At 37.4% G+C, this 12,616-nt stretch overlaps 1 protein-coding gene across 3 annotated transcripts in view; it reads left to right on the top strand.

The window, feature by feature from the left end:
• Nucleotides 1-12,616, top strand: part of PIBF1 (progesterone immunomodulatory binding factor 1) — a 331,775-nt gene that overhangs the window by 245,144 nt on the left and 74,015 nt on the right. Inside the window, exon 15 of one of the 3 annotated variants that reach the window (XM_072622311.1) lies at nucleotides 8,207-8,311. The exons of the other annotated variants lie outside the window; for them this stretch is intronic. Within the exon in view, the coding sequence (XP_072478412.1) occupies nucleotides 8,207-8,227 (21 nt within the window). The 3' untranslated portion in view covers nucleotides 8,228-8,311. Of the gene's footprint in view, nucleotides 1-8,206; nucleotides 8,312-12,616 lie in introns of those variants that run through there. 3 annotated transcript variants of the gene reach the window in all.

Genomic DNA, 12,616 nt, shown 5'->3' with positions numbered 1-12,616 from the left:
GCATTCCTTGATTCCCAAATCAGAAATTATCTGTTTCATAATTTTTGCCTCACTTTGTACCTCTTTTATATACTTATGCTTTTCTATTTTGTTTGCTTAATTTGTGTACATCTTATCTCTCCTACTAAACTGTATGCTCCTTGAAAACACAGTCCATGTCTTATTCATTTGTATAGCTCTCTCAGCAACTTGTACAATGCCCTCCAAACACTGATGAGATGCAGCACGGTGTAATAGATAGAGGGGCTGGCCTTGAAATCAGAAAGACCTGAGTTTAATTGGGACACCTACTGATTTTGAGACCACATGCAATTTATTTAATCTTATAGTCCCCTAAGCGTTTCTCTAAAATTTACGAGTTACAGACAAGTTGCCAGACTTTATATCATACATCCAAATTACTTCCACAGTTCTCATCTTCCTCTCCACCCCATCAAAAAGAAATTTTTTCATAGTTGCTAGATTTTCAGCTCACTACTTGGAAGCCACTCGTGCATCGTTTTCCTGTGTTTTCCACATATGTCTGTTCAATTCAGAAGTATTATTAGCAAACATTTCTTCTGAATTGGCAGACAGTCTTCATCACAGGACATCATTGAATGGTATTTCTGTCCTGCCATTAATATTAAAGATGACTTGATTTTGATAGAACTACTAGGGAAAATTGGTGAATATTCATTTAGCATTTCCAAGTCTCACAGAATGTATGGCATTGCCACAAACTGAATTTCTTAATCTCAGTCCCACATTTTTATATTTCATGCTGTGCTCGGAGATTAAGCCAGGGTGTACCGATGATTCAATCAATTTAAACCCACTATTTCTACCAGGAAAGCTCTATTTACATGGCCAAGTGAACATGCTCCAAAGCAAAAATGAGGTCATTCTGTCTCTGGGGAGACATGCAGGGAGGCAAAGTATATCGCCTCAGAGGTATGAAGCTCCAATGCAAAATTACACATCTTACTTAGAAAGGCACTTCTAACAAGAAAGAAAATCAAGACTTTAGTTACTTCTTGTTTATTTTGCTCTTTAAGATCAAAGATAACCAAACAGACTATTTAGAGAACCAGAATATATAATTTTATTTTCATCAGATATTACTTTTCTCTGAATCATAAGTATAAAATATTGACATAAGAAAGAGGTAACAGTTCAACAGAATGTGTACTTCAAAGTTTCAGATATAACTACTTCTCATCATTTATAGTCTGAGTCATTCATTGCATATAGAATTTCTGAGTCACAAATTACTAAGGCTTCTTACAAGGAAATGGCTTACTTAGTAATCATGAGCAAAGTTGAATGTGAGCTATTGCTGAACATTTTGTAAATGACAATAGTTGCTAGAAAACTAATAGTCACTTTTCAATTGCATTGTGATACTTTTAAGTGTAAACAATTCTTCCCCAAAGCAAAATTCAGTTATGTTTCTATATATCAGTATAATTGTCTCCATAGTCTATTTACCTAAGAATTACCACAATCTCTAGATATTAAACTTTTGATTTTACAAAGATAAATTACTCATGAGATAGTATCTTCTAGAGTACTAAGTAGGCTAAGTACGTTTGAGGTAGTAAGAAACTCTAAATTATCATTTCAATTGCTTCATTGATTTTCTTTAGTAACTTTTTTGACTGTTTACTTGAATATGGAGCAGAAGTTATAATAATGGTTTATATCATACATATAAAAGTACATTTTCAAGGTAACATACTATTACTAAAGTTCTATAAATACTAAATAAATAATAATAATAACCTTGTTTACCAAACATTAATAGCAGGGATAAATATGTTCTAAGTTAAAGAGTTTTATGTGGCACAAATCCTACTTTATTTGCTCATTTGACATTTGTATGTGCCTAGAAAAAAATTAGTCAAATTTGTCAGTTAACAGTTGATTAAAAATTCTAAAATTTAAGAAGAAAATTTAGTGTTTATATTCACTTAGAACTCTTATGCCCTAAATGTTTTATCTTGGAAATTGAAAAATAAAAAATAATTGGGTCAGAAAGATAATTAATCCCACAAACAGTATAATAACCAAGTACATCCTTATGACCAAAAATGTTATAATATTACTTATACCTTACTGTAGAAGAAATAAAAGTAATGGGTTGTATGTTAGAGGTGTTTTTATTATTCTTTTAGATTTGAGTGTATGATTTTAAAAGTTAGCAAGCATTTCTTAAAATGAGAAATTGAATTAAAAATAATTAAGGTTTATTCTCATAAACTTTTTGGTGTCATTGAACTAGAATTGGTCATTTTTATGTGTAACCACATTAGACTAAAAATCTACTAACAACTAGTGACAGAATTTCAAAGTTGAAAAGGACTTCAGAGTTCATCAAGCCCATCCTCTACCTCCCCCAAATCCCCACTACAGTATCCTACTTTTCCTAACAGATGGTCATTCACAGTTCACTTGAAGACCTCTAAAGAGGAAAGAAGAATTGATTGATTGATTAAGTACCTGCTATGATCCAGAAACTTGTTAAGCACTTTACAAATATTATCTCATTTGATCCTCATATCAACCCTGGGAGATAGTTACCATGATTATCCCCATGTTACAAATGAGGGAGCTAAAGCTAAGTGACATTCCCAGGATCACATAACTAGTGTCAACTCAAGTCTTCCTGACTCCAGGCCTAGCACTCTATATACCATACCGGGGGAGCCCACTATCTCCCAAAGCAGCTTTTTCCATATTTGGATAGCTCAGACCATTAAGAAGTTTTTCTTACATCAATCCTCAATTTCCAATTTCCAAATTTCCTCTTTCCATTGATCCTATTTCCACTTTCTGAGTCCAAGAAGTTTCTGTTTAGTCTCTTTTTCCACCTGTCTTCAGATATCCCAAAGTCTTATTTTCCTGGGCTAAACATCTCAGTTTCCTTCATGTGCCCTTATTCTCAAGACCCTTGTTCATCCAGTTCTCCTCTTCTGGATGCTTTTCAGATATCAATATTTTTCCTAAAATATGGCATCCAGAACTGAGGAAAATACTCTACATGTAGTATGCTTTTAGCAGTAAAATTCACACCTCCGGTATTCTCATCACTATCCTACTTTTAATGCAGCATAAGATCCTAGTAACTGTTTAGCTGTTCTCTCTTGACTCATATGAAGTATGTAGTTTACTAGCTCCTCAGATCACTTTAAAATAAGCTGCTCTTGAACAAGGAGTACATTGTACACAGTAACAGCAACATTGCTTCACGATCAACTGTAATAGACTGCTCTTCTCAGCAACACAGTGATCTAAGACAATTGTAAAAAGCTGATGATGGAAAATGCTATCCACCTCCAGAGAAAGAATTATAGAGTCTGAATGCAGATCAAAGCATAATATTTTCACTTTTTTTGTTGTTTTTTCTTTCGCATAGTTTTTCTATTTTCTGTTGATTTTTCTCTCATAACATAATTAATGTGGAAATATGTTTAATATGATTGTATATGTATAACCTATATCAGATTGCTTGCCATTTTCAGGAGGGGGAGAGGAGGGAAGGAGAAAAAATTTGTAACTCAAAATTTTATGAAAGTGAATGTTGAAAACTATCTGTACGAGTAACTAGGAAAAAAATATTAAGTGGGAAAATAAAAAAAACTGCTATCTAGTTATGCTTTCCCTTATCTCATACATGTAACAATGATCACTATTAAATTTCTAATTAAATCTGATTATAGCCATTCTGATTTGTTATAATCTTTTGAGATCATGATTCTTGGGGGGGGGGGGGGGGGGGCTGAGCTTAGATGATGGAGGAGAAGCACAGATCTGCTCTAGCTCTCCCTCCAAAAATGATTCTAAACAAATTCTAGACCAGCAAAAGCCACAAAATGACAGAGTGAAGCAGATTTCCAGCCTAAGACAGCCTGGAAGGCCAACCAGAAAGGTCTGTCACACCAGGCTCAGAGTGGAACACATCCAAGTGTGGGCTGCACTCATAGATGGGACTAGAGCAGGCTTCAGGGTGCTGAATCATGGGCGGGTGCTGAATCATGGGCAGCTGCTGTGGTTTTCAGATTTCTCAACCCACAAATGCCAAAGACAGCTTCAAAGGTCAGTGAAAAAGCTCTTTTACCAGGGTGAAAAGGGAGCTTGATCGGGCCCTAGCCCTGGTTCCAAGGTGGTGACAGCCACTGTGGCAGCAGCATCCACTTCTGGAGCTCTCTGTCTACAGACCCTGGGGGAATTGAGCAGCTGATCTGAGTCTCAGTCCTGATTGGCAGTCCTGGGGTAAGGAGGAGTGCTGGCATGGCGAGGCTTATGGCGGGTGTGGAGAGGGAATCCTGTTCACAGTTCCAGGGCAGAAAAGAGGGTTGTTGGTTGCTCACAGAAAAGAGTGCAGGCCAGGAGAGGAGTAAACACCTCTCCCTTGACTATGCCACTTTGGAGGAGCTGAAAACTTATGGGTCCATAGAGGTATCTCAGAGAACAGCTGCATAAAATCTCTGAAACCTAGAATAGTGTACCCTCCACTTGACAAAGGACTCAAAAGTCAAGTAATTAGCTGATAAAATGCCCAAAAAGGGGGGAAAAATAAGACTATAGAAGGTTACTTTCTTGGTGAAAAGGTATTTTCTTCCAGCCTTTCAGATGAGGAAAATCAAAGCATGCTATCAGAGGAAGACAGCAAGGCCAAGGTTCCTACATCCAAAGCCTCCAAAAAAATATATGCAATGGTCTTGGGCCATGGAAGAGCTCAAAACAGATTTTGAAAATTAAGTAAGGGAGATGGAGGAATTGAGAAGAGAAATGAAAGCAATGCAAGAAAATCATGAAAAACAAGTCAATAGCTTGCCAAAGGAGACCCCCAAAAAACTGAAGAAAATAACACTTAAAAATAGACTAACCCAAATGGCAAAAGAGGTCCAAAAAACTAATGAGGAGAAGAATGCCTTAAAAAGCAGAACTGGCCAAATGGAAAAGGAGGTCCAAAAACTCACTGAAGGGATCCTGATTCATTTATCTCTGTCATCTGTGTCTTCAAGTTTTTTGTTATCTGCAGATTGGAAAGTATACTATCTATGCCCTCATTGGAATGGGACTAGACATTTTTATTCACTGAGGAGTAAGAACTCCTCAGAGGAAATTCCCTTTAGCAATACAGATCAGCACCTTAAGAGCAATTTATGGTCTTAAAGTGTACTTGAAGCCCTGAGAGATCAAATGACTTGCCTAGGGTCAGATTTGTTGTTCATTCATGTTGGACTGTTTATGACTTTATAGACTATAGCATGCCAGACTCTTCTATCTTCCACTGTCCCTTGAAGTTTGTCCAAGTTCATGTTCATTTTTTCTTTGACACTGTCTATCCATATATCATCCTCTGCTGTCCTGTTTTCTTTTTACTTTCAGTCTTTCCCAATATCAGGTCTTTTCCAATGGGTCCCATGTTCTCACCATGTGGCCAAAGTATTTAAGCTTCATTCTTAGTATTTGACCTTCTGGTGAATAGCCTGAATTAATTTCTTTATTTCTTTATTTATTTTCAGGTTGCAACATTCATTTCCATAAAATTTTGAGTTCCAATTTTTCTCCCCATCTCTCCCCTCCCCCTACCCTATAACACCTTCATCCTGATTACCCCTTCCCTCAGTGTGCCCTCCCTTCTATCACACCCCTCCCTTCCCTTACCCCCATCTTCTCTCTTTTCTTGAAGAGCAAGATAGATTTCTATACCCCATTACCTGTATTTATTTGCCAATTATATGCAATAACAATTCTCAACATTTGTTTCTAATACTTTGAATTCCAACTTCTCTCCCTTCCTCCCTCCCCACCCATCCCCACTGAGAAGGCAAGCAATTCAATACAGGCTATATATGTGTCATTTGGCACAAGGCTTCCATAATAGTCATGTTGTGTAAGACTAGCTTTATTTCCCTCCATCCTACCCTGTCCCCCCTTTATTCTGTTCTCTCATTTAAAATTGTCCCTTCCCCAAAGTGTTTACTTCTAGTTACTCCCTTCCCCTATTTGCCCTCCCTTCTATCATCCCCCTTCTCCCAGTTGTCCCCTTCTCCCCTACTTTCCTGTAGTGTAAGATAGATTTTTATACCACATTTAGTGAGCATGTTATTCCCTGCTTAAGACATGTGTGAAGAGAGTAAGCTTCACTTTTCCCTTCTCAACTCCTCCCTTTTCTCCTCCATTGAAAAAGATTTTTCTTATCTCTTTTATGACTGACAATTTGCCCCATTCCATTTCTCCCTTTCTCCTCCCAATATATTCTTCTCTCGCCCCTTAATTTTATTTTTTATACATATCATCCCTTCTGATTCAACTCAGCCTGTTCTCTCTGTCTATATGTGTGTGTGTAATCCCTCCACCTATCCAAATACTGAGAAAAGTCTCAAAAGTTACACATATTATCTTTCCATGTAGGATTGTAAACAGTTCAGCTTTAGAAAGTCCTTTATGATTTCTCTTTCCTGTTTACCTTTCCATGTTTCTCTTGATTCTGGTGTTTGAAAGTCAGATTTTTCTATTCAGTTCTGGTCTTTTCATCAAGAATGTTTGAAAGTTCTCTATATCATTGAATGACCATTTTTTTCCCCTTAAGTGTTATACACAGTTTTGCTGGGTAGGTGATTCTTGGTTTTAATCCCAGTTCCTTTGACTTCTGGAGTATCCTATTCCAAGCCCTTCCATCCCTTAATGTAGAAGCTGCCAGATCCAGTGTTACCCTGATTGTATTTCCGCAATACTCAAATTGTTTCTTTCTAGCTGCTTGCAATATTTTCTCCTTGAAAAATTAAGGGACTCTAAAATTTGACCATAATATTCCTAGGAGTTTCTCTTTTCAGGTCTCTTTCAGGAGGTGATCAGTGGATTCTTTCAGTATTTATTTTGCCCTCTGGTTCTAGAATATCAGGGCAGTTTTCTTTGACAATTTCATGAAAGATAATGTCTAGGCTTTTTTTTTCATGGCTTTCAGGTAGTCCCATAATTTTTAAATTGTCTCTCCTAGATCTATTTTCCAGGTCAGTTGTTTTTCCAATGAGATGTTTCACATTATCTTCTATTTTTTCATTATTTTCATTTTGTTTTGGAATTTCTTGGTTTATCATATAGTTATTATCTTTCCTCAGCTCCACTCTCATTTTTAAAGAACTATTTTCTTCAGTGAGCTTTTGAACCTCCTTTTCCATTTGGCTGATTCTGCTTTTAAAGTCTTCTTCTCCTCATTGGCTTTTTGGACCTCTTTTTCCAATTGAGTTAGCCTATTTTTAAAGGTGCTATTTTCTTCAGCATTTTTTGGGGTCTCCTTTAGCAAGCTGTTGACTCACTTTTCAAGCTCTTCTAAGGCCTGACCCTAATGTATATTCATTTTGGAGGTACTGGATGCAGAAGCCTTGACTTCCTCTAACAGTATGTATTGGTCTTTCTCATCCAAAAAGATGGAAAGAAATACCTGTTCACCAAGAAACCTTTTATGGTCTTATTTTTTTTTCCTTTTTTGGGCCTTTTCCCAGCCAGTTACTTGCCTTCTGAATCCTTTGTCAAGAGGAGGGTTCTAGTGCTCCTGCTCACCCCAGGAAGGTGCTCAGGGCTGAAATGCTGATCAGCTGCTCAATTCCCCCAGGGGCTTTAGTTGGGGGCAGGGCTGCCACTCAGCACTGCCACTCAGGGCTGAGGTTCAGATCAGCTGCTCAGTTCCTCCAGGGGTTTAAGCTCAGTGGCTCCCACAATGGAAGCTGCCACCTGACTCAACCATTGCCACACAGCATTGCTGCCCCACTGCTACTGCTGCCTTTGCTGTCTGGGGCTCGTGCTGGGGAGGACCCTGCTCCCCTCTTGTCCAGCTGGGAAAGCCCTCTCACTGATCTTTGAAGCTTTCTTTGGTGCTTATGGGTTGAGGGATTTGAGACCCTCCATGCTGGGGATTCTGCCCCCGAGGCCTGTTCCAGCTGGTGCTGCGGCCAGGGTTGGGCTCTGCTCCACTCAGTGTCCCGTGGGACAGACCTTTCCTGTCGGCCTTCCAGGTTACCTTTGGCTGGAAATCTCTTTCACTCTGTTGTTCTGTGGCTTCTGCTGCTCTAGAATTTGAGAGTCATTTTTACAGGTATTTTATGGGCTACTAGGGAAGAGCTATAGTATGTGTGTCTTTCTACTCCGCCATCTTGGCTCCCCTGAATTAATTTCTTTAAGTATTGACTGATTTGATCTCTTTCCTCTCCAACAGATTCTCAGAAGTCTTCCCTAGCATCACAATTCGAAAGAGACAATTCTGTGGCACTCATCTGTCACAACCACACATTGTTACTGGATAAACCATAGCTTTGACTATATGGCCCTTTGTCAGCAAGGTGGTATCTGCTTTTTCGTATGCTGTCCAGATTTGACATAGATTTCCTTCAAAGGACCAAGCATCTTTTAATTCGCTACAGGCACAGTCAGCAGTGATCTTTGAACCCAAAAATGTAAAATCTGACACTGCTTCCATTTCTTTTCCTTCTGTTTGCCAGGAAGTGATTTCTACATATATTACTGTGGGTAAGAATCCCGTAGAAGAAATGGAGTAGCAATAAAAGAATGAGAGAAGCAATACTGGGGTTATAATCTCAAAGATGACAATGATGTTTGTTTGAATCCAAGGCAGATCATTCATTCAACATCATAGTAGTACACATCTATGCACCAATCATTGATGCTGAAGAGACCAAAGTTGATCAGTTTTGTTAAGGTCTACAAGACCAAATAACACCAAAAATGATGGTGTATTCATCATAGGGGATTGGAACGCTAAAGTAAAAATCAAAAGATAATTGGAATAAAAGGCAAGTTTTGCCTTGGAATACAAAATGAATTGGGGCAGAGATGAATAGAGCTTTGTCAAGATAACTCTTTTTCAACAACCCAAAAGACAACTTTATCCATGAACATCTCCAGAAGGTCAACATGGAAATCAGATTGATTAAGTACTTTGCAGCCAAAGGTGGAAAAGCTCTGTCTATTCAGCTAAAACAAGACCTGGAGCTGACTTTGACTCAGATCATGAGCTTCTTATTACAAAGTTCCAACTTAAATTGAAGGCAGTAGGGAAAGCTATCAGACCATATAGATTTAACCTGAGTAACATCTACTATGAATATGATAAAAGAGGTGATGAATAGATTTAAGAGATTCAGTGTGGTAGATAGAGTGCCTGAAGAACTATGGACAGAGGGGTTTGCCATTTTATACAGGAAGCAGCCACAAAATGATATTCCAAACAAAAAGAAGAGCAGGAAAGCAAAATGGCAGTCTGATAAGGCTTTACAAATAGCTGAGAAAAGAAGGAAAGTAAAAAGGAAGAAGAGAAAGGGAAAGATATACCCAGGGTCAAATAGACAGTTATTTCTCAAGGGAGTTTCCAAACCCAGGTTCATTCACTATCCAAGATGCCTTTGGGCAACTCATTAATAATAAATTTAACATTTGGTGAGCCAAAGACAGTTTCCTGAGGCATTCCAACAGAGACTTCCCTTCATAATACTTCCTCCCATGAGCTCTGGGTCAGCCATACTGATCTGTTTGCTGTTTCTCACACTAGAATGTTCTCCCTCCTCACCTCTGCCTCCTAGATTCCCTAGTTTCTTTCAAGATTCACCTGAAGCACTATCACTTGAGTAAGATCTTTTATTTAGAGAAGTGAGGGACTCAGAGTAAAGATCAAAGCATTTATCTTCTTTCCTTTCTTCCCTCCCTCACCCCCTCCTTCCTTTTTCTTTCATTCTCATGGCTAACATGGAAATTTGTTTTGCATGACTATACATATTTGTAATGGAATCTCCTCTCCCCAATAATACCTTAAAAGAAAGAGTCTGTTCATTTCTGTATTTGATAAATATTCTAAAATAGAAATCAGTTTTCTCTAACATGTTAGCTCATAGGGTGATTGTCCTTGGAGCAAAGGGGTAGGACTGAGCTGCTAAGGCCTCTCCCTATAAGGCTGTATTCCACACACTCATTCATCTTGCATGTACTGATTTATATTTGTGTGTGTATGTTTTATCCCAGATTAGAATATAAGCTCTTTGAGGGCACAGCTAGTTCTTTTTTTTTATTTAGGGTTGAGATCTTGGGGTGGAGGTTTGTTTGTTTTTGGTAACCCAGCATTTAGCACAGTACCTGGAGCATCACAAGTGCTTCATAGATGAATAAATATTTGTTGATTGGTTAATTGACTGCTCTGTGTTATCTAAAAATAATCTCAATGGATAGGACAAGTATTTCAAATGCTCTATACACACCAATTTTCAATAATAATTTTTTATAAAACAGCTACAATTTTGTGTTTGATTATATTGTTATTAAAAGTTAAAATAGTACTTTAGAAAATATTTTTATTTTAACCACAAGAAAATTAATGTCATATATTGAATTTTCTTCAGCTAACCCGAAAATATAGATTGCCTACCTAAGAACAGCTTTCTGTGTGATTTCCTTAGATATTTTATTTCCTGCTTACTCAGATTGTTATTTTTGTTATGTATACTTAGAAGGTTTCTTCAGTTTCGTAAAACCTAAGTGGCATAGATCTGTTCAAAGAGAAAAACTAGCCACTCCCTCTCTGGAAGAATTTGGGTAGGGGAGCCACTCTTTATCGGCAATTCAGACACCTCTGTGGGTTTGACTTTTCCTTTAGTCATCATTTTCTATTTCACTCTTAGCGAAGAATGGGGCTTTTTAAGCCTGCCAGGAGAGGTCACTGCCAAACTTTCTCCTTCTACCACACTGTTGGCACATTTTTCATTTGGTATCTAGGTATACATCCAGCTTGCTTAAGGGAAGCCAAGATATGTAGAATAGTAGGTAGTAATAAAATTTTCTTGTTTTGTCTAGTGTCCCCACATGGAGATATCAGTGATTTGAGGGGGAGAAAATTCAAAGAGAAAAGGGAGGGGAAAGTGGATTAAAGTAAACATTTATTCCAGGCACTAAATTCTAGGAACTAAGGATATAGGTAAAAGCAAAATAGTCCCTGCCCTCAAGGAACTTGTATTCTAATGGGGGAAAACAACACATTAAGGAGAGCTGGAAAGGGAGGTGGAAGGGAGATACCAGGTTGTGGTCACAGCCTAAAAATGACGTGACTATTTGGTTTTGGACCAGATAAAGTGGAAGTTTACTTTTCAGAGCCTGGAGGAGCCCAGTTTCTTTATCTCTCTATCCCAGACCAACCACAGCTTTTCCCTACCCCTTTTTTTCAAGGACAATCACCCTATGAGCTAACATATTAGAGAAAACGGATTTCTTTTTTAGAATATTTATCAAATGCAGAAATGAACAGACTTTCTTTTGGTTGTTTTAATTTTTTAAAGGTATTATTGAGGGGAAAGGGTCCCATTACAAATATGTATAGTCACGCAAAACAAACTTCCATGTTAGCCATGAGAAAGAAAGAAAGAGAATAAGGAAGGAAGGAAAGAAGAGAAATGCTTTGATCTTTACTCTGAGTCCATCATTTCTCTGTCTAGAGGTAGATCACAAATTGAATCATGCATCCTTTGGAACTGTGCTTGTATGTGTTGGTCAGAATTCCTACAACTTTGCAAATTCTGATTTTGCTCATTTGGCAACCGTTCATACGAGTCTTCTCAGCTTTTTCCCCTCCTCATTTCTTATAGCACAATAGAATTCCATCACACTTATATACCATAGTTTGTTCAGCATTTCTCCAATTGATGGCCATAACCTCAGCTTCCAATTCACTCCCACCATAAAAAGAACTGCTATAGATATTTTTATACCTGGAGATCTTTTTCTTCTTTCTTTGATCTTTTTCAGATATAGATCTAATAGTAGTATCAGTAGATAAAAGGTTATGCACAGTTTAATAGCTTTTTGGACATAGCTCCAATTTGCTTTCCAGAATAGCCATACCATTTCACAGCTACACCACCAATACAATAAAGTGTCTTTTCCCACAGCTCTTCCAGTATTTGTCATTTTCATTTTTTGTTAACTTAGCCAATCTAATGAATGTGAGATGTTTTAATTTACATTTTTCTTATAATTAGAGATTTAAAGCATTTTTTCATGTGACTTTTGATTTCTTCTTTGAATGAATGCCTTGTTCATATACTTTGTCTGCTTACTGATTAGGGAATGGCTTCTATTTTTTTATAAATTTGAATCAGTTTCCTCAAGATTGTGCAAGTAAGATCTCTATCAGATAATTTTGCAGTAAATTTTTTCCCATCTACCTGTTTCTCTACTACACTAGGTTGTTTAGTGCAAAAATGCTATAATTTTGTATAATCATAATTGTCCATTTTTTTCTTTTATCATCCACTAAGTCCCTTGTTTAGACATAAACTCTTCCTCTATCTACACATCGGAAATTTCTTCCTTGTTCCTATAATTTATGATGTAACCTTTTATATCTAAGTCATGTATCCATTTGGAACTTTACCCTGGCATGTGGTGTGAAATGTTGACCTAAATCTTAATTTCTGACAGACTTCTTTCCAATTTTCTGAGAAGTTTTCATTGAATGGTGAAAAGGAACTTACATCCTAAAATCAGTTTGGTTAGATAGTAAAGGATGAGAACAGAGAAATATATAATAAGCCTGGAGAAGTAGGATGGAGCCAATGTGAAGAACTTT

Source organism: Notamacropus eugenii, chromosome 6 (assembly GCF_028372415.1).
Source record: "Notamacropus eugenii isolate mMacEug1 chromosome 6, mMacEug1.pri_v2, whole genome shotgun sequence".
NCBI lineage: Eukaryota > Metazoa > Chordata > Mammalia > Diprotodontia > Macropodidae > Notamacropus > Notamacropus eugenii.
This window is presented reverse-complemented; position numbering and strand designations above follow the sequence as displayed.